At 44.3% G+C, this 22,942-nt stretch overlaps 1 protein-coding gene across 4 annotated transcripts in view; it reads right to left on the minus strand.

Moving 5' to 3' along the window:
* SH3RF3 (SH3 domain containing ring finger 3) overlaps nt 1–22,942 on the minus strand; it is a 393,042-nt gene that overhangs the window by 8,478 nt on the left and 361,622 nt on the right. For all 4 annotated transcript variants that reach the window (XM_084617098.1, XM_084617097.1, XM_084617100.1 and 1 more), the window contains one exon: nt 3,430–3,767. In XM_084617098.1, the coding sequence (XP_084473224.1) occupies nt 3,430–3,767 (338 nt within the window). The remainder of the gene's footprint in view (nt 1–3,429; nt 3,768–22,942) is intronic.

Below are 22,942 nucleotides of genomic sequence, written 5' to 3' on the forward strand. Positions count from 1 at the left end.
TGGCATGGCCAGGACACCAGGACTGGGAGTTGGGGGAGACTGGGAACCTTGGTGGGAAGGAGGGAAAACACAGATCAGATGAGGCGCTGGACTGAGATTGGAACTGTCTGGGCAAAGAGACTACTAGGACAAGGATCCAAGGAACAGGAGACTGGGAGAAGGAGCCAGGGAGCGTACTGGGAAAGGAGAGACTGTGACTGGATGAGAAACCCAGGGATGAAGACTGGGAACCGGTGGGGAAGGAATGTAATGATAATATTACCATACAATATCGTGTAAGACTTGAAAATGCAGTAAATGACAGTTTTACAGTTGATTGGGTCCGGGCACAATGCCAACCACTGAGGAGAGCATTCTCTCTCTTTCTCTCTGTCACATATACACACGCTTAAATACTCTCATTTACACACCATAATCTTGTCAATGTTGCTGTATGTACATTTGTATTTTGCTGAAAGAGAAGGCAAATGAAAATCCTTCTTTCATTTAGAGTGATCACAGTGAAATGACATGAGGAGCCTATTTAGCCTTAATGCTGTTAGACAGACCTTTGAATCTTACATCTGCTGTTCACTGTGAGTAGCTTGAGTGATGCCAATGGGACTTGCTCATGTGAGCAAGAGCTGCAGGATCAGGAACTCCCCCAGCTCTCCACAATCAGTACAGTGTGCTACAGCCCCAGCGTTCCTGTACCATGGGAAACTGACAGTAGCAGCACAGAGATGACAATATCTGGAACACATGCAGCCTAAAATGGTGTTCGGCACAGCAACGCTTGCTAGTTAACCTATGCAACACAGTGACAATAGTAGCAGCTGTGAAGTTTCTCATCTCAGCTACTGGAAATGCTATATGCTTTCTGGCGTACAGCAGCACAAGTAAAGTGGCATTAGGAAAAGACAGCGGGAAAACTGCTCCCCAGAATGCAGTAACAGATGATAAACCTCACAATCCTGGCAGATTGGTTTAAACACAAGTAAGCAAGGACAAATGTGCCTTCCTCTCCAGCCTAACCTCCCCCAAACCAAAACCGGGCTCTGGAAATACATAAACATAGCAAATCAAAATTAAATTTCTTTCCCACTCTATCTGCCTATGCCAAGGGAATAGGACTATAAAATTAGCACGTTCTGTGATAAGGTAAACCTCACTTTCCTTCCTGATCTGCTGCAATTTCCATGCACAAAGAACTGTAATGTAATGGAGCAGAATTCCTCTTTACTGTGTGAAAAACAAGCTGTCAGCAATTAGAGTTCTTTGAGGCACTTCTGATATGGTGCAAATGTCGAATGCTTGGTTTTGTTCTCTAGTCTGCATGCAGTGAGTGCAGGAATTGTAAGCCAGTTTTAGTGGAAGAAGTACCCTGGCTCTGCTGGCTTCATGCGCCCCATTTGGAATGTTGTAAATATTAAGGAATGTGCTACTCCTTCCAATCTTTCAGTGTACTGTCTCTATGTGCACAGATGGGCACTGGGAAATTAAAAGCCAAGTATAGCTAAGTGTACACAAATGTTTTGTAGCTTTTTTTCCTCTGTTTAAATTTCATCCAGCATCAAAATCTGTTTATCCAATCTTTATTTTCCATCCATGCAAATAAAGAATTGGTCCTCCTGTGGAGATGAAATACATCGCGATGCAAACAAGCAAAATATGGAGTTCAGAGATGCTGAGCACAAGTTCCTCCATTGGCAGATGTGAAATGTACAAGCGGTTTCAAAAATGTAATTTGTTAAAAAAAATAATTTAGTACTTCTGAGCAATTTGGTGATTTAATGAGCACCAATGGATGTGGGATGAATTTATAAAAGACAAGTGTTTAAAGTATTTGCTCAGATTATTCCAGGACTAAGCATTATACTTCCTAGAGTCTGAAGGTAATTAATATTCCCCATTATAGGCATAAACAACCATATGATCAGTTAAGGAATGCAGATACACCAAAGTTAATGGAAGTTAATTCATAAATCAATTAGAGAATCTTGACTGCTGTGTATAATTAAGATTATTTCAATTATAGCTTATTTTCAGACTTTAGATTCAGGAAATCAAAATGCTTAAAATCAGAATACTTTCTTTACCACTGCATATTGAAATTAGTAATATTTGTAACATTTTAAACATCCTGTCTCTATAGATCCATTTGTTCTTAGTTTTAATAACACTGATCATACAGAACTCGTCCTATGGCCCTCTCATTCTACTGCTACCCCCCGTCACTGCAGTCAATACAGGTATAATCGGTCACCTGTTTCACTGTCAGCGCCATCCCTAGGTGCAGTGTTAGACTGGGAAAATACGGGATATGCACCAGCATCTCAATCCCACCCTTAGGAATTCTCTGCATCGTTGAAGTGGTGCTTTCAAAGCCGTGCCACAACAGTCAGCACAAGAGATGCTGGGGGACGCCTTTCTTGCTTCTCTCCTCATCTTTGTTTCTGAGGCCTTGTCTATGTCAAGGATGCACTGGTTTAATTCAAGGTGAGATTTTTGCTGTCCTTACTGAATTAAGCTCAGTTGATACATGTCAAATTAAGAGTGTCTACACAAGGTTTGGTTTTGCACCCCTTCAACTAAACTGGTTTTTAAACTAGTTTAACCTTAAAATATATGTAACTTTGGAAACAGACATGGCCTGACATCTTGGCAGTCTCTCCATTTACTCTGTTCTCCCTTTTCTTGACTGTCTTTTTCTTTTTTTGGTGTTGCCACCTTGCCCCCTCTCTCTGGGTTTGCAAAATCAGCAGCTTTATGGATAACAAGATGCAGAGCGGACTGCCAAACTCTAGAATCCTAGTCTTATTCTCTATGCTAGTTATCAACCACTTCTAGAACAAAAATACTTCAGGACAGCGTGTAATGGCTTAAGTGACAGTAATGACGTAAGTGACCATACATTTTAAAAAGACCCTTGTTTGCTACTGCACGGTAGGCCAGATATAACGGACAAACATGGGATACACAGTATACCAAGTATTGCATGACAATCCTTTGTGATTATTAATATACAGTGATCACTCTTTAAAAGTGGCATTTGCCAACAGCTTCCACATACAGTGGTGTGAGATACCACAGCTTTCTCCTATACTTAGAATAGGAAATAACTGTGTGATGAGCACATTGTTTCTGTTGGCAAATGCTGACTTTTTAACGGTGAGCATTATGCCTTACACATGTTTTGGCTGGTTTTCTACATGCAGAGGGCCTGAATTTTCTAATTCTAATAAATAGCTGGACAATCTATAGCCTCAGATGGCTTAAAAAAAACAGGGTGGAGGGGTGGAGGGCTGGGGGGCTGGCAGAACTGCAGTGATGCTCATGCAAGCCAAACTTTGCCTCTTTCCCACAAACATTCCTTTACGTGCAAGTGACAGGCAGACTGAAATTATGAACACCCTTAGCTCATAGGTAAACTCTTCTCCATCAGCATACCTTTCCCGGTGCAATGGCTTGGGCTCTGGACGGATGGCTGCCAACGAAGAAGGTAGCTGCCTGGCAGGAGAAGGAATGGAAAAATTCAAATCCAAGGAGCCTGTTTTTCTGTGCAGTGGCTCCATCCCCATAGCTCCTTGCATTTCACTTTCAATTGGGCATGAACCTGCCCTGCCATGGCTGGAGAGTGAGGAGAGTTCAGGTCCCACCGCTCCCTGCAGAGCTCCCTCCACGGCTCCCTGTGGGTCCGGTGTTGGAGACACAGATGGAGGGGAGCGTGATTTCTTTTTTGTTGACGCGCCGGCTAAAAGTTTCAACAATCCGCTCTTCTTCTCTTTCTGAAAGGAAATCAACATGAAGCACGTGAATGAGCAGCTCCCGGGCTCTTATTAAGGACTGTAAATAAACAGCACCATTCTAATTGTTTCACATCGGAAAAAAACTCACAATTCTGTATAATAAAATCTATCTAAAAATGTGTCTCTGTGTAGGGAAACCAGGTAAAATGTGCTCCTTTGCTAACAAAGATTCTACCAAAGTACCAAATTGCTTTGCTTGGTCAGCAGACTAAGCAGGGAATGGACCAACAGGTGCCATTGTGCTAATGGATAATTAAATAACTTAAGGAAATGCAGCAGTTTCAGTATGACACCAGGACTTTAAAGGTACGAACATCTCATCCGGAATATAAAACAAATAATCAACCTGCCAACAAAGCTGGTATTCAGCGAGAGGAAGAAAATCCTTTTGTATGTATTCATAACACGTATTTCAGAGTAGCAGCCGTGTTAGTCTGTATCCGTAAAAAGAACAGGAGTACTTGTGGCACCTTAGAGACTAACAAATTTATTAGAGCATAAGCTTTCGTGAGCTACAGCTCACTTCATCGGATGCATGCCGTGGAAAATATAGTGGGGAGATTTATATACACAGAGAACACGAAACAATGGGTGTTACCATACACACTGTAACCAGAGTGATCAGGTAAGGTGAGCTATTACCAGCAGGAGAGCAGGTGGAGGGGGGGACGACACACCTTTTGTAGCACATAGCGAAACAGTTATGCGTTCACTATACTTCTACATCAGTGAGTTACTGACCAAGTTTTAATTTCTACCCATACTGTTTGCCAGTTATCCAATCATTCTAATTCTCTTCACTCAATGTTGTATCTCTTTTTGCCAGATCATCTTCATCGCCCGCATCCCACATGGTGGAAGCAACTGCAAACTCCCACCCTGAGGGCTGATGGTCCCTTTTCCCTTCTACCTAAAGAATGCCAAGGTGGGACCTGCTCAGAGGGTGAAATTAACCTTTTTGTGGAGAGTCTGTGCAACAGCCTCTGTGCTGTAAAGTCTCCTAATCCTACTGCATACAGGAAGAGAGAGGGGGACGCACAGGTGAAGCAGGCAGGAGGAACCTCTGCTGGCCTGAAGAGACAACACAAGAGGATAGTGTTGGGGCAGGCCATAGATTTGCTATTAAAGGAGATCCAAAGGCCAGGAATGCTCCCATGGGCTGCTTCCCACAAATAGCCAGCATCCTCCTGTCAGAGGATGGAGTCTATCTACCTAGCCCTTGCTTAGTTCTCTGCTTAAAGCCATCTAATTGGGCTTTGTGCAGCTGGTGGAGGATGGGGTGAACTTCACTAACAGTGAACGTCTATAGTATGAAACTTGCCGTATACAGAAACACAATGGGAAACCCAAAATTGTTTGAACTGTTTGAAATTTGGTAGCAAAAAAGATCGGTGTAAGAGAATCTCACTATATTTCATCTATGAAAACACAAGGAATGTGAGTAAATGCAAGGCTTCTTTTATGAAAGAGCAGTATGTTTGTTGGGCCACACCTTCCTAGTCAATACTCAGGTAAATCTCGCATTGGCTACAATAAGAAATTTCCGTCAATAAGGACAGAGTCAGAACAGAGCATCTCGTGCTCCCCTTGCCCTCCCCTCCTCTGCCCACCCGGCTTCAAAGAGTAGAAAGGAGCTTAAACCTACTGGTCTGAGCCAGTGGAAGCAAGAGAGGAAGGAGAGCTGACTCTGCAGCATGCTTCCTGCTCCCCCCCCAGACCCTGAGGAAGCCCCTCCTCAAGAGCTTCACAAGGATACAGATTTGCAAGCACAGAGAAGGTGGGACTGATGCTAAATGTTTCTTCCCATACCCTGGGGCAAAATGGAACAAGCTAGCACATAGAGAGAGAACACCACTCCACATTCCCAGAGGCAGTCCCTAGGCAGTGGCAGTCCAGGTCATATAGGACCCATGAGGCAAGGAGCAATGCGGAGCCATATGGCTTCTATGTACATGGCTCATGCTTCTGGAGAGCCTTGAGATTTAGGACTGGAGCCCTGTCCACTTTTTCTGGGGGGTCAAACCCTGCCCTCAATGGAAGAATTCCTGGAAAACTGTGAGTCAGAACTCACCCTAGCTGGTGACTATCCCACACTGGGGAGCATGAGGCCCTGAGTAAGGATTTCAGGCCTTGGCTTATAACAGGGAATACTAGCCATTACGGGATTACTTTTTAGGTCTAATAAATACACCACTTCCACACTGGAAGTTACAAAATTAACAACCGTGAGTTTAAAATACAGATCATGTATGAAATTTCACTTTCACAGTAAACTACTATTCTGATATAGGCATAGGTGCTGGAACTAGGGGTGCTGGGGGTGCGTCTGCACCCCCTGGCTTGAAGTGGTTTCCATCATATACAGGGTTTACAGTTTGGTTCAAAGGCTCTCAGCACCCCCACTACACAAATTGTTCCAGCATCCCTGGATATAGGTGGCTAGAAATGTCATAATGGCATCTTTTTAATTGGGAAAAACAGATTTCTGGAGTCTTTGCCATAGAACCATATCTTGCACTTCTGAAAAATCATCTGGAAAAATTCTAGCACGCACTTACCTTAAGCACATGCACATTCAGAACATTAGCTCCTTCCGCTAAAAAGTTTTGTGGGGGAAAAGACCGCATGTCACAATAAGCCATATACTGGAACACTGGGTACAACCTTAACTATACTTGCAACCAGTGCCTCCATAATGCAGGGCACTAATAAACAGTCATTTTCCATTTTTTTAACTATACAACCATGCTATTGCAAGAAGTCTGTTCATTTATTTGTTATTGTATATGAAGTTCAAACTATTGCCTAACATTATATTCAGAGATTCAGGGACATGAAATTTAGGTGTATTTGGTCATTTATTCTATAATAGAATCTCTGGAGGGAAAAAAGCTTCTATCATCCAGCATGAACATTATCTGGAAACACAAGACAGCATTTTTTTATTCTCTGTAGACACAATGTCTTGTACAAGATTTAAAGTGATGCGCTGTTACATACTGATTACTGAATTCATTTGTCAAAGAAGCTTTAAAGACTGAGAGGGGGAAATACAATGAAATAAATATAAACATTCAGTACACAGATTGAATTTACTATAATTCGCCTATAGTATCTAATGTCTCTCCTCCTGAAGTTCTCTGCTGTGCTCTCTTACGCCATGGTAGAACAATAAGAGAACAGATGCCAATGTATCACAACATGGAGAGCAAAAGCAACAATGCAAAGTGTAGCTCTTACATGGTGCCTCTGGGATGCTGGCTATTGGTTTTGTGAGCAAGGGGTCTCAACTCAACCCCAAGAGATAAACATCCCCCGAACTTTGAAGAGGTTCAGCTCAAACATTAAGGGCCTAATCATGTCAAGGTGCTGCAGATCCCAGTAAAAGCAATGGAGTTTGAGGGCGCTCAGCACCGCGCAGGATTAGATCATAAATATTAAATTAATTCACTTGGAAATGTCAGAAAATAAAAAAGCAATTATCTGCTAAACAACTGCTCTAAGATCTAACCAACCACCGTGGGAACCTCTAGCAGTAACTCACTAAAAACACCAGAAAATAACTGTGTTTATCTAAATCTGTAATGATAAGAAATTGCCATCCTCATAATAATAAGTTCAGTGATTCTTCATGAAGTCAGATACCTTCCCCTTCCCTATAGATCACTGACACAATATACTTTAATGATATGATAGACCGTCTCAATATGCATGTTTCACACAGTACAATATCTACTCAGTGGCTCCAGAGGAACAGTTACAGTGCATCGGTGAGTGCTTTGGGAGCCTTTAACTGGAAGATTTACATGTGCCGAATAACTATATGAACAGCAATTAAATTCTCCCCAAGTATTTCCCAGAGCCCCAGTGCTTGGGGCTTCTGCCCTGCGGGATGCGCTGGGGCTCTGGGCTTCAGCGGGTTTGAAACTATTTACCAGAGCTCTGCTTTGGAGGGCTCTGGATGAATTTAAGCCATGCCTATGTGGCAGCTGCTTTTCTAATTTAAATAACTTGGCAAAATACATTTTCAAAAAATTCTACATTATACACTAGTATCAGAGGGATAGCTGTGTTAGTCTGTATCCACAAATGAGGAGTCCGGTGGCCCCTTAAAGCTTTTGCCCAAATAAATCTGTTAGTCTTTAAGGTGCCACCACACTCCTCGTTGTTTACATTATAGACTATTGGTTTCCCAAAATGTATTTGACTATTAAAGCTATTTTTCAGTTAGAGAGCACAAAAGGGAAATATATTTATGCCATTCTGCAAATTAAAAAGTTATTGAGACTGAGATTTTTAAATTTTGTTTACAAGACAAACTTCACCCCTGCAAAGCTTGGCATGAATTTCTACAGCCAAGCTGTACAATCCCTGATAATAGGGAGGTGGAATGAAAATGATGATGCAGTGTTAAGAGTGGTAACACAATAGCAGAATCACATAGAAGCGATTTAAAAAAAAAAATCTTTATTTCTAAACTGATAAGCATTTTTATAAACTTTTTAGACTAAACTCTGGGGTTGGGAAAATTAAGAGACAACATGGGTTACTGGACCAAGCATAGGACTGGTAGCCAGGAACTTGAAACTGCTCATCACATTTCCACCACTGACTCACTGTGAGGTCTTGCACAAGACACTTACAGGTGAACTGTATAGCAGCCCTGCCCATTGGTACAATGGTTACATTACAATATTGGTGTTATAGGTTTGGACGTTTCCAAATAAGACTTTTTAATTCAACATTTTCTCCAATTTAACTAGGTCCTGTGAGTGCTGCATATCTGCTCTCAGCCTCCTATCACATCACCTTCCAGGTCCTCCAGAGATGTTGTCAAAGCTCTCTGACAGAATGCAGGTGCTCAGGTTCTGATATTCCTGACATTTCTAATTTAAAAAGCAGACATAATTGTTTTGAACCTTCTGTGCTTGGCAGCTCACTGTAAAACTCTCTGTGCTTGCTTCCCCATCTGTAGAAGGGGAACAAGTAAAATCTACCTACCTCACAAGGGGGCTGTGAGAGTTAATTAATGTTTTCCAAGCAGAACATTTCTTTAAGAGTGGCCAGCTTCTTCCTTGGATTTTTAGCAGCACAGAAATGCTGTGCTCTTTAGCAATTCTGCCTTCCAAAATGGAATCCCAGTAATGATTCATTTTAAGTGTTCAATTATTATGAATTCATTTAAAATTTGGTGTAACAGCAGCCATCATTCATCAGGAATTAATTTAATATTTATAGCTGTCCCGGGCAGTTCTTTCTACAGCAGTTTCACTATAATTCAGCTAAGCATTAATTAATGAACACAAAATGTTATAAAAAAGTGTATGCAAATTAGTTACAGGACCCAGTAAGTTCTGGGGTAGAAGAGAAGTTTTTGGAAGACATAATTGAGGCCTTTCTGGAATAAAAGGTTTTGAATGTATTTTCCTCTTGCCTTTGCAGAACAATGTTAGGTTTCCTTCCTCCAGCAATGGAAGGGAATGCAGATTCCTGGGTAACATTGTTTTGTCAGAGGTCTTTCATCCACTATAACAGTGTTTCCCAATCTTGGGACGCCGCTTGTGCAGGGAAAGCCCCTGGCGGGCTAAGCCGGTTTGTTTACCTGCCGCGTCTGCAGGTTCGGCCGATCGCGGCTCCCACTGGCCGCGGTTCGCTGGTCCAGGCCAATAGGGGCTGCAGAAAGCGGTGAGGGCCAAAGGACGTACTGGCCGCCGCTTCCTGCAGCCCCTATTGGCCGGGCACAGTGAACCACTGCCACTGGGAGCCGCAATAGGCCGAACCTGCGGACGCGGCAGGTAAACAAACCGGCCTGCCCCACCAGGGGCTTTCCCTGCACAAGCGGCGGAACAAGTTTGGGAACCACTGCTCTATAACACAAGTTTGGAAAGTATTTAGCTTTCTTGGTCTAGTGATCAAATTTCCATTTGACAATGAATTATGTTTGACACTGTCAGCTTCCTGGATCTGCCATGTTGATGGACCCATTGTACAGTCAATACCTGACTGTTGGTTGCTGTCAACATCTTTAAATAGTGCCTAATGTGTGTTTTGGTTTTTGATTATATGTTCAGTCTGCACGTGCACAGTGTTAATTTGAGAAGGGTTAATCCTTTATCAAATGAGTAAAATTAGCCCTTGCCAATACATTTTAGTGTAGTTATAGTTAATAAACCAGTGACTGTAAAAGTGGAGCCGATCTGCATCCATTGCCTGTATTCAGAGTCATCATTCCTGACTTCAGTGACAAAACCAATAACTCGATTGTGCTCTTACCCCTGTGCACAGAGGGGTGTCTGTGGAAATCAGTCCCTGGTAGCACATTAGCAGGAGGTGTGACAGCATGGTGGCCCTGGACCCACACATGCGGGGAGGCCGATGTGAGGACATGCATTGCTTCCCCCACGTACGTAAATAAATCACTATGGGGAATGTGCTGAAACGTCAGTACAGCCTGAGTTTAAAATAGATCATTATCTTAAAATAACATCTCAAAATATTTAAACGCTGGAATTTTCTGCTTCACAGTAAGTTGTAGGTGCCCCTTGACATCTCAATAACACTCTCATCTTGGGCTTATAAACAGCTCTTCTTTCAGCCTGAGAGGGTTTTTCTGAGCCGAGGATATAGCTATTTAGATAACTGAAGGGTTTTTCCAGTTTACAAGGTAATAATCAGATTACAGTCTAAATAAACACTGAGACCAAGGTGTTTTACAGAGAAAATATGTATTTGCCATACTAACTCAACTCTCTTTTTCTGCATCCACCCTAAGAAACAGAAACTTTCATTTTACCTTTCTCACTCTAAAGCTCCCAATACTGAACTTCCTACCAACACAGTCTCATTAAATAAATGAGGAAACTTTATTGCAGTTGATAGAAAAATGGGATCCAGCCAATTAAATTAGGTATTTTTCATGTAACACCCGCTACATCAATAGATAAGAAAGCCAGAGGGGAAAAGTCTTAAAAAAAATGGTTTCAATGCTATTCATCTGGGAGGTCAGTAACAAGCAGGTAGCACTTCCTCAGGTCAGTAGCTGTAAACCGCCACTTCCACTGCTTATTTAACCTTGGTCAGTCCTTGCTGCAGTCAATTTATATTACAGTTTTGGATGCTACACATTCCTTCTACTACTCCAAATCAGCTTTTGATGAAGGGAGGGTAGGATACAATATGTGATTCTTGGATTATGTCCTCCAAAGAAATTGTTAATTCAGATATAAGAGATATGAAGGAATTTTCAAACTGGGATCACGGAAGATTTTAATTACTGGAATTGAGATTGTGATAATTACCTAACCTCAGTAGAATAGTACAGTAGAGAAGGGTCCAAATGAGAACACTGGCTCTAAAATTCCTCAGAATTTAGATCTGAACCTTCCATCTTGAAATTGTGTTTAGTTTTGATAAAGCAGGACTGCTACATGATTTGCTGAATAAGATCCAGTGGTCATCACTAAATAGGTCAGTATTTATCAACAGATAATAACACACAGTGGTTAAGTAGTTATTTCTGGTTCTAGGTAGAGGCTAATTCCGTGTTATCTCATATTGTGTGGAAATTCATGGCAAATATTCACCTTCTAATGGAGACCAATGCATATGGTCAATGGTCTGTAATTATAATGTGATGACATGAGTCAAATGCTGAGGATCATGTAGGACTTAATCATAGTATCATTAGCTTTCAAATATCACGAGGATTGCAACACAACTGAGTTATGATTTATGACCATTTTAAATAATTCTTTAATTTAATATGTGATGAAAAGTAAAACAATATTTTTGAAGCATTTGGAAAAACTACAGATAAATCCCTGTCAATTAGATCTGGTCGGAACATTTCAAACGAAACTTTCAAGTGAAAGTAAAGTTTAGAAAGGGAAAGAAGCTGTAATAATTCAGGTGCCAATTCCACAAAGCACTTAAGCATTGACTTCAGTGGGACTTAAGCATGTCCTTAAAGTTAAGCATATGCTTAAGTACTTTGCTGAACTGGGCCTGAGGTAGGACTCTATAAAGTGATAAAGAGAGGCTATTAAAATATATTTAAATATTCAAATCAGGTAAAAATTATATCTTTAAAAATAAATGGAACCAAATTAACAAGCTTATTAGCAAGGAAAGAAAAACTAGATGTTGAAGTACAGAGTATTAACTATTAACAGGGTTCTTCAAATATGCTGCATTTGCAAGAAAAGAAAATTGGTTCACTAAAATATAATGAATTGAAGAGAAAGGTTAAATTATAACAGATTTGTTACATTGGTATTTCTCTCTCTCTTTTTTTCTTTTTAAACAGAGGAGGAAGTTGATGGAAAGATGCCTGTCCTATCTCATCATATTTCCTGGTCTTGTACAGAGGGTTACAGCTGATAGTGTACAGCGGATATGATTATCAAAAGAATGGGAACTTTAAAAATAGACAATGTACCATATGCCCAGAAAAACGCTTTCAGTGCCAGTACTTGGTGGGAAAGGCTAAAACAGTCAGACTAATTTGTTACTGGAAAATTGAAAAAGTCTCAATAACCTGATAAAATTATCCAAAACTGCACCCTGCTAAAGTGGAATGACCCAAAAGAGACAGTGGGTAAGATCCCATTACCACTGATGTCAATGACAAAACTTCCATTGATTTCAATGGGGCTAGGGTTTCATTCAGTGTCTCTAGTGGCTAACGCCTGCATTGAAGAGTTTAGACGAGTGGGTAGCCATTGCTACCACTCTCGCAATGTATTTCTGGGAATTAGCAAGAAGACGGTCACACTGCTGTTGTGATATCATAGCATTAAAGTCAAGTGGCAGAATGAGAGTTGCCCCAATGCTTTTTAAAAAGTTTTAATACTTGACCTGACCAGAGTCCTGAGAGCATAAAAGGTCTGTCATTTCAGTGCCGTTAGATCTCCTCTTAAGTTGTGCAGGCTCCACAGTTTGAAACCTCAGGTTCTTAAAAGCTGTTATTAGGGTGTTACATGTCAAAATATCCAAATACTTTTTTCACAGCAATAACTTATTTTCAAGTAAGACAAGCAGTGATATTTTATTAGGAGTGAGAAGAGAAATATGCACTTGTTCAACCATCCAGCTTCTGTCCTAGGAGTAAAGGGAAGCTCAGCTTCACACAGTCTTTGAGATTTTAGGGAATCAAAAGTGCTCTGAATCAATGAATATTTCAGGCCTCAGTGCTTCTGAAGGCACAGCCCAGGGACAGAAGTGTTGTCCATAGCATTGAAGTTTAGTCAATAATTATTGTGCATAAAATCTGTGCTCAGAACAACTGAGGATTCTGCAATCCCTGTTTTTGCTGCAGGCCTCTTGGATCCCAATATGGTCCTATGTAAATTACTCCTAGGACACTGAAATGCTTTAAATTCTTTTAATAGTTGGAGGGATCAGTTTACCCTCTCACTCTAAAAAGAATGAAAGATTCCCAGCATCCTTTTAAAAGACTGATTTTTGGTTTCCACAATAAGTGGCCACTAGTTTCTTGTCTGAGAGAGGGAGATGCAGATATGTGACTAGGTTAGCTTGTTTGATACAGTGACCAACATCTCATTTCCATCCAGATGTCATGACTCTCCTTGTACTGTAATTAATAAGAAGGTGCTCAGATTTGGAAAAGTCAACCAGGCTTAATAGAAGCTGCTTAAGCCTTTGAAAGATTTGTAATAGGTGTATCCATTCTGGCAGAAAGGATAGCTGATAAAATGGATTTCATTTCACCTCTGCTACCACTCCTTTTACATAAGAATTTAAAAGGAAAACTCAGTAACACCTCTTTCTGGTTCAGGCCCCTGCAGGGGAATAATTACCTTAAATTCAGAGTTGAGCATGAGGTACCAAAAATGAAATTTCTCATACTACTACTAGGCCAAAATGCACCATCTATGATTAGATGAGTGGTGAGCAATACTATTGCTTTTCTGATCCATTTCTATTAGATGGTTCATTTTATTGTGCTAACCTTCACCCCATTTGTCTGTTCTATCCTCCTGTTGCATCCTGCTATATAGGGCTTGTCTCCACTTACATCCATCATTGCATGGTGATCGATCCCCTGGAGGTCAGTTTAGTGGGTCCAGTGAAGACCTGCTAAATCGACCACCAATCACTGTCCTGTCGACTCTGGTACTCCATCGGAACGAGAAGTATAAGGTAAGTTGACAGGAGAAACTCTCCCATCAAGCCAGTGCAGTGTAGACACCGCAATAAGTCGACCTAAAGTACGTCGACTCCAGCTACGTTATTCACTCATGGAGTTGCGTAACTTAGGTTGACTTAGCCCCATAGTGTAGACCTGCCCATAGACTCAGAGCTGTCTGGGGCAGGACTGTCTTTGTTACATGTCTGTATAGAGCCTCAGACAATGCGGGTACTGACACTTGACTGGGGTTCCCTGGTGCAACCATTATACAAATAATTAATAATATGTCTACACATTGCACTCGCAGCACTTCTAACAACACTTCCCTTTATCCAGCAACCTAATCTGCTAATATCAAAGAGTGCAACATGAACTCAATTCAAACTCTGATAACTTCAATTAATAACAGAAACTGGTAATTTAAAAAAAAACATTCTACAATAAAACAGTAAACCTCAAATGCTACTGTTGAATAGCGAAGATTCTGCTTAAATAGTTCATATCTTAAACAAGATACAAGTCCCACAAAAAATACAAAGTACTGCCATCCTGGAACAGAAATGACAGATTTAGGCTATTTTGTCTCCAATGCATCACAGGCAGGTATAAATGCTTCTACTACAATCATACAACAGGAGCAGGAGATTTCTTCTGGACCCCAGCTGCTGATTACCTGAAGCAATTTGCCTTGAAGAAGCAGGAGCTTACCATTTTTATATTAGCTACTATATAGTCTAAATGCAAATGCTTTTCTTATTCATAACAAAATGTTCAATCCTGTTTCCATTATGGTTATTTTTGATTTTGTCTCTCTAACTAAGATACAACAGCAACATGCCAGCTTTGTGAAATAAAGTATCTAAACAACGACATTCTATTCAATTCTATTGGCTCTTAGGCCACTGTCATCACTGTTGCATCTGTGCACCTCCCAGCAGTGCATTAAGCACTGAGCCAACACATCTGCCATATATTTGTTCTCTCATCTGCCTCCCAGTGAGAGAAGCGTGTGCACTGGAGTATTTTGTTTTGGATTCTTTTTCCCCTCACGGTAGAACATTTGTATAAGTGTAAGTATATGACCTGCACTCAGGGAAGAAAAGAATGGGCAATGGGAGGCACTTGGGTACTAGATACCACTTACAGCAAAAGCTTTATGGTGTACAGGTATGTGTGTGTTCCAGAAATTTCTGGAAAGTATGACATTTGATCCTGTAGCACATATCAGGCATTTATACCACAAGGCAACAGTACCTGATGTGTTCAGGAACTGAGGAATCATTTTGTTTAGTACATTTGTTCTAATGCAAACTACAACTAGATAAAATGTAAATGTGACCAGAAACTGTTAAAAAGCAAATGCATAAAACTATCCAAAATCATTATTACTTATTACACTTATGTATAAGGTGCTACTCATCATGGCACCTGGACACAATCTGCACAGGTTAGAACAATGCCGAGCAAATCTCCCCAAAACAGGGAGGATCCGCTTTGTTGTCCTCCATGAATTTCTTCTGAGAGTAGTTGTCATGGAGAGGCTTAAGAGAAGATGCAGTGACAGCAGGAACTGGGGCCTTTAAGGCTTTAAAGACAGTGAGCAGCAACATTAATTTCACCTGAAGTGAACTGGCAGCAAGTACAGAGCACATGTGTAATATTCTTTTACATCAGCTGTATTTTCATCTACAATTGTAGAAGCTTCTGAATATCCATCAAGGTTAGCCCTAGGATGGCCAAAACCTGCTTCTGAGAGAAAGGAGTGAAACCTCTTGGCTGAAGAGGAAAGACGACATTTCTGGTCACTGCTGCCACTTGGAAGTCCAAGAGCAAGTCCCAGTACAGGGGTGGGCAAACTTTGGCCCGAGGGCCGCATCCGGCCCTCCAGATGTTTTGATCAGTCCCTCAAGCTCCCACCAAGGAGTGGGATCGGGGGCTTACCCTGCTCCGGCGCTCCATCTGGGGAGTGGGGTCAGGGACTTGCCCCACTCTGTGTGGCTCCTGGAAGCAGCAGCATGTCCCACCTCTGGCTCCTACATGTAGGGGCAGCCAGGGGGCTCCGCACGCTGCCCCTGCCCCAAGTGCTGTGCCTGCAGCTCCCATTGGCTGGGAACCATAGCCAATGGGAGCTGCAGGGGTGATGCCTGTGGACAGGGCAGCATGCAGAGCTGCCTGGCCACGCCTCTGCATAGGAGATGGAAGGCAGACATGCCACTTCTTGAGGTAAGTACCGCCCAGAGCTTGCACCCCTGACCCCCTCCCAAGCCCCAGTCCCCTGCCCTGATCTCCCTCCCACCCTCTGAACACCTCAGTCACTGCCCAGAGCCCCCTCCTGCACCCCCAACCCCTCATCCCCAGCCCCACCTCAGAGCCTGCACCCCCAGCTGGAGCCCTCACAAGCCCCCACGCATCCCAACCCTCTGCCCCAGCCAGGAGCCCCCTCTTGTACCCAGAGCTCCTCATTTCTGGCCTCACCCCAGAGCCCGCACTCCCAGCTGGAGCCCACACACCAACCCCCAATTTCCTGAGCATTCGTGACCCGCCATACAATTTCCATACTGAGATGTGGCTCTTGGGCCAAAAAGTTTGCCCACTCCTGGTCTAGTAGGTTCTCAACATTGTGAAAGACATTAATGATAAGCAAACAAATACCCTCAGTGGCCCAAGTCCTGCAAAGTTTTATGCACATGCTTAACTTTCAGTTGATTCAAAGGGACTATTTAGGCTTTTTCTATACACAGAAACTGTACCATTTTAACTTTAAATTGTTTTTTTAACTGATTTAGTTAAACTGGGGCAAGACCCTTTGTGAACACACTTATGGTGTTTTAAGAGTGACTTATTTTAATTACACAACCTGCTGTAGTCTAAATTCACAACTTAAATGTGGGCTGGGGAGGGACGAGACTTTTCCTTCCCCTGCATGGGCCGCTCCCAGGGCTGGGTCAGACCCACCCCTGGGTACCTCCCCTGGCTGCAGGAAGCTCCACGGCTGCTGGCTGGGAGCCCATCTCTGAAGGCAGAGCTGTTGCCAGCAGCAGCGCAGAAGTGAGGTTGGGGCATGGTATGGTATTGCCACCCTTACTTCAGAGCTGCTGCTGGTGCTACCTTCAGAGTTGGGTGCCCGGCCAGCAGCCACTGCTCTCCAGCCACCCCGCTCTGAAGGCAGTGCCACTGTCAGCAACAGTGCAGAGATAAGGGTGGCAATATTGCATCCCCACTACAGGAGCCTTGAGATCACCCCCCACAAACTCCTTTTGGGTTGGAACCCCCCCAGTTAACCCACCATGACATTTCAGATTTAAATATCTGAAACCATGAAATTAATGCTTTTAAAATCCTATGATTGTGAAATTTTCCCAAATAGACTGTGAATGTGGTTGGGCCCTAAACATTGTATATAAACTGCATGGGGTGTTTTACCAGCAAAAGGTCTCTGAGGACTTGAGAGGAGACAGGAGTGAGCGGGCCCTGCCACACCTCTTACATGCTTATGTAACCCTTCTGCCCGTCAGAGTTGGCAGCAACAAGGGCCGGGTTCAATATCTAGGGGTTCCATTCCAATAACACAATGCAAACCGGCTCGAGCCCCCACCCAGTGACCTGGGAAAATATATACCACCCCCGCTGGGCGCCTCCAAGAGGCAATACTTCCCCTCTCGCAAGCACATAGTCTGAGTGTAGCAAAAGTCTTTTAATAACAGAGAGAAACAATGTGGCATTATGTTGGGGAAACACCACCAACAGGATTCATAACACAACCCATGAGCAAAAACAACCCCACCCCAGGCAAATTGGGGCATGCCCTTTTCCCTTTGGTTCTTGAGTCCAGCAACCCCAAATCACCCAAAGTCCCAAAAGTCCAATGCCCCAAAAGTCTCTGTCCCTGGTCAGGGCAGCCCCAGAGTTCAAAAGTTTATCGGCGGAGCTTTACCTCCCAACCTGGGTGGAAATGGGACGGGGGTAAGAGGCACCTTACGTGATCTGAAGCTGACCGCCCCATAGCTCCATAGCGGCGCTCCGCCAGCCGCCCCACAAACTCCTTCGCTCAGCTGCGCTCCGCTCCGCCAGCCGCCCCACGAACTCCTTCGCTCAGCTGCGCTCCGCTCCGCCAGCCGCCCCACAAACTCCTTCGCTCAGCTGCGCTCCGCTCCGCCAGCCGCCCCACGAACTCCTTCGCTCAGCTGCCCCACGAACTCAGCTCCACGGCCCACAAGCAGCTCCTGCCATCCACACACTGCTCCGCGTCGAACTGCTTCACCAGCCGTCCCGCAAACTGCTCCACAATATATCTTCAGGCTCCCCCACTACTTAACACAACACTCAGTGATTTCAGCTCTTAGGTGAATTCAGCTTATAGTAGGGGAGCCCCAGTGCTGGTGCACTGTCAGCCCAAAGTGAGCTCAGCAGCCTATAACTAGACTTCTAATGAAATCAAAATTAGCTCTGATATTCCACAGTGGAGAGAGGAGGAAGTGCAATCAGCATGTAAGGCCCTCACCAAGGGGCCCATGCCACCAAGTACTACTACTTGTCCCCAGCCTCTCTCCATTCACACAGTTTTGGAACCCATGACCCTTGCCTAGCGAGTGCTACTTAGTTGATGGTGAATCCCTCCATCATAACAAAAGGCCACGTACAGTTCCAAGCACAGTTCCCATAATCAGGGTAATAACAATTTATTCTTCCTGCCCCAATAACAGAGACACTGGGGATCCCACAGCAGCCAAAGTGACCATTTGGGCAGCTATGGTCTCATTCTAGGCGTGGTGGGTGTGCCTATGCAAATGAGATCGGCCCCTGAAGTTCTTTTCCACAACTTGCCACACCTCACCACCAGATGTCAGGGTGGAGCTCATCCTGACACTGCTTACATCCTCCCCCCAGCCGAGACTTTGTCGTCCCGACAAATCACACTCCCTTTATACCAACTCATTGGTTTCCTCCAAAGGGCCTCAGGAAGCCCACTTTAGCTTCCACAAGCCTGTGTGCTAAATGTATTGGCTCCTCACTAGTCACCCCAGGTGCATCATAAGTTAACCGTTTCACTGGTCTTATCACCCTGTCTCGTCTATTGAGAATCTCTGTTGCCGAAGTAAGGGGAACATCCTCTTGAGTGACGGATGGAGAGGCTTCCCTGGAGGGTCCCTCGGCTACTGACGTAGGCCCCTGCACTCCTAGTTCTAACGCTGGAGGGTCCAAGGTGCCCAGGACATCCTCTACCTGTCTGTCCCCATTGTCCAATAACCTGTGTGTGTCATCACAGGGGGGTCTCATCAGCAGCACCGGGGTATCAGAAATGGGCCTAAATAGTTCCGCCATTGGGTTTAGGGCGGAAGAGGGAAAACTCTCGTTTGGTTCAGCTGATCGAGACTGAAATCTTGTCTCCATCCCAGGATACACCAGGGTTGTGTCTTCCTCCTCAGACTCACTCTCAGATGTGCAGAATAGGGGTAAGTTAGCTGCAGGGGGCCCACTGTCTGTGTTGGATGGCGGCTTTGGTCTAGCACCTCTGTTCTGCCCGGCGGCCCTGCCGTGGCCCATCTCACAAGGGGTGCTTACCAATTCCCCCACAGGGAGCAAAAGGTTTCTATGCACCGTCTTTATTTGCCCTGGACCGTCTTCAGGTTTGATCTTGTAGACTGGCAGATCTCCCAGCTTTTCCATCACCAGGTAAGGTATTGCCTTCCATCTGTCAGCTATCTTGTGTTTGCCAGCAATACCCAAATTTCGCAGCAGGACTCTGTCCCCCGGCTGGAGCTCCTGCGAACGCACTCTAGCATCATATCGATGTTTGTTGCGGTCTGCGTTCTTCCGAGCCGCAGCGGTAGCTAAGCGATAAGCATCCCGCAGCTTTTCTCTTAGTCGGGATACATACTGCTGATGAGTTTCATAGCTATCTCCATCCTCTGATACACCAAAGCACAAGTCTATGGGTAATCTTGGTTCTCGCCCAAACATCAAGAGATATGGGGTGACTCCCGTAGCATCGTTCTTTGTGGCATTGTAGGCATGCACCAGAAATGCGACATGCTGGCTCCAGGTTGCCTTCTGCTCTGGTCGCAAAGTTCCCAACATATCTAATAGGGTTCGATTGAACCTCTCGGGCTGAGGATCACCTTGGGGGTGATAAGGCGTTGTCCTAGACTTTTTAATTCCTGCTATCTTCAGCACCTCCTTCAGAAGGTGACTCTCAAAATCCCGCCCCTGATCAGAGTGTATCCGAGCCGGGAATCCATAGACTGAGAAATATTTGTCCCACAATACTCGAGCAACGGTGGTGGCCCTCTGATCACGTGTGGGATATGCTTGTGCATACCGTGTAAAATGGTCAGTCACTACTAGAATGTTTCCAACATTCCTCTTGTCTACCTCCACAGACAAGAAATCAATGCATACCAACTCCAAAGGTTTGTTGCTGGTGATGTTCTTGAGATATGCAGCCCTCGTGGGCAGAGTTTTCCTTTGAACACATCGAGCGCAAGTCTCACATTTCCTGCGAACATCTTCAGCCATTCGGGGCCAATAGAACCTACTACGAATAAGTTCCAGGGTCCTCTCCATCCCTAAATGCCCAAAGTCATCATGCAGGGCCCTCATGGCCAGGGCTCTGTACTTTTTTGGCAGTACTAGTTGTGCTCGTTGTTTTTGTAAAGGGTCAGTGGTCATTCGGTGTAGCACTCCCTGAATCAGTTTTAGTTTGGTCCATTCTCTCAATAGTAGTTTACCCTCCGGGTTAGGTGGGACAACCGCAGCTGGGCTTCGCCCCTCCCTTTTGGCAAGTAGTGTATCACGAATGTCAATATCTTGCCGCTGGGCTTCTTGCCAGTCAGCCGCATTGAGCATGGGCAAAGGAGATTGGTCTAATGCAATATAGTTCACCGAAGCAGAAGGCATGCATTCAGGGGGCAGGCCCAAAGCTTCTGCAACACATCCCTGAAAGTCTTCACGGGCCTCTGGCTCTCGGCGACTCACACTGCAAATAGCTCTCACTCCATCTGTAGGTATCACAGCAACTTCTGGAGCCTGCGGACGCCTGGACAATGCATCTGCATCTACATTGCTTCTCCCTGATCGGTACTGAATGCTGAACTCATAGCTAGCCAAGGCAGCCACCCATCTCTGCCCTGTAGCATCCAGCTTAGCACTTGTTAACACATAAGTCAGTGGATTGTTGTCTGTCCACACCTGGAACTGAGCACCATACAAGTAGTCTCGAAATTTCTCAGTGATGGCCCATTTCAAGGCCAAAAACTCCAGCTTGTGGGTGGGATAGCGAGTTTCACTATCAGACAATCCTCGGCTGGCAAAGGCTACCGGTTTACATTTGCCTTCCACTTCCTGGTACAGGACTGCTCCCAGACCCTCCAAACTGGCATCAGTATGCAGGATAAATGGTTTGCTTGGGTCAGCAAAAACTAGGACTGGAGCATGAGTTAGGCAAGTAATGATTTCTCGAAAAGCCCTTTCACATCTCTCATCCCACCGTGGCCCAAATGGTGCAAAGGGGCCATTGTGTCTCTGCACAGGAGGCTTTGGGGACCTCCCCTTATTCTTGGACTTAGATTTGTTCTTGCTGGACTGATGTCCCCTGGTAAGATCATTCAGAGGCTTTACAATCGTAGCATAGTTTTTCACAAATCTGCGGTAGTAGCCACTAAATCCAAGGAAGGTCTTGAGTTCTCTGTAGTTACTTGGACGTGGCCATGTAGTGAGTGCTTCTATTTTATCAGGATCGGTACTCACACCTTCTTGGGACACAATGTGACCCACATACTTCACTGAGGTTCTGCAGAACTGGCATTTGTCAATTGAAAGCTTCAGACCATAATCCTCCAACCTATCAAGCACTTTAAGAAGTCTTTCTTCATGCTCCTCTAAGGTTCTTCCAAACACAATCAGGTCATCCAAATAAACTAACACTTGCAGTAAATTCATGTCTCCCACAACTTTCTCCATGAGACGTTGAAAGGTGGCAGGTGCTCCAGAAATCCCTTGGGGCATGCGTTCGAACTGATAAAACCCTAATGGGCAGATGAAGGCTGTCTTCTCCTTATCTTCTTCTCCCAGAGGGATCTGGTAGTATCCACTTCGAAGATCCAACACAGAGAACCACTGGCTTCCCAGCAAACAGTCTAAGGCGTCTTGCACTCGAGGCATAGTGTACTGGTCGACCACAGTACGGCTGTTTAGGGTGCGGTAGTCAATACACATCCGGATTTTCCCATTCTTTTTGCGGACTACCACAATGGGTGAGGCGTATGGGCTGCGGGACTCTGTAATGATGCCATTCGCAGCCAGCTCCTGAAGATGATGTCGCACATCTTCCATCTCAGAGAGAGCAATCTTCCTAGATCTCTCCCTGAAAGGTCGAGAGTCATGTAGTCTGATATTGTGCTCTACTCCTTTTGCACATCCCACATCCCACTCATGCAGTGAGAACACCTTGGATCTTTCACAAAGTTTCTTCCTCAGGCGATCTTTCCAGTCCTCGGACACTGGTGAATCTCCAAAGTCAAACTTTGCTGGGTCTATTGCCGAAACTGGAGTTTCATACTGGGGTTTTACAATCGACTCAGGCTCAAAGAGGTCTGCTATCTTTTGTCCTTGCTTCACAAAAATATCACGACTTGTTTCATTAGCAATCAGTATAGTCACCCTTTCCTGGGCTTCAGCAGGTAGGGTTATGACTCCACTGGGGACCAGCACTCCTTCAGGGAGCTCTCCTCCCATCGGCTGCTCTATCATTGCTAACGTCCCTTTACTGCCTTTCAGACAGGTACTCATGACAAGCACTTCTTGCTCCGTCCTTGCAGGCACTACTAAGGGGGTTGTGCCCGCGTACTTCAGTGCCCCAAGCGGTAGCTCAGATGTGTCCCTTTTAGCGCTCTCAATTTTCCTATAGGCTTCAGCACAAAGCGTATGGATCATCAGGGTATTCAGGTACTGGTCCCCAGCCCGCCTTCTGCAGTAATCCGCGAGTACCTTGAAGAGACTGGAGTTG

This window comes from Lepidochelys olivacea, assembly GCF_965140295.1.
Source record: "Lepidochelys olivacea isolate rLepOli2 genome assembly, chromosome: 1".
In the NCBI taxonomy this organism is placed as follows: domain Eukaryota; kingdom Metazoa; phylum Chordata; order Testudines; family Cheloniidae; genus Lepidochelys; species Lepidochelys olivacea.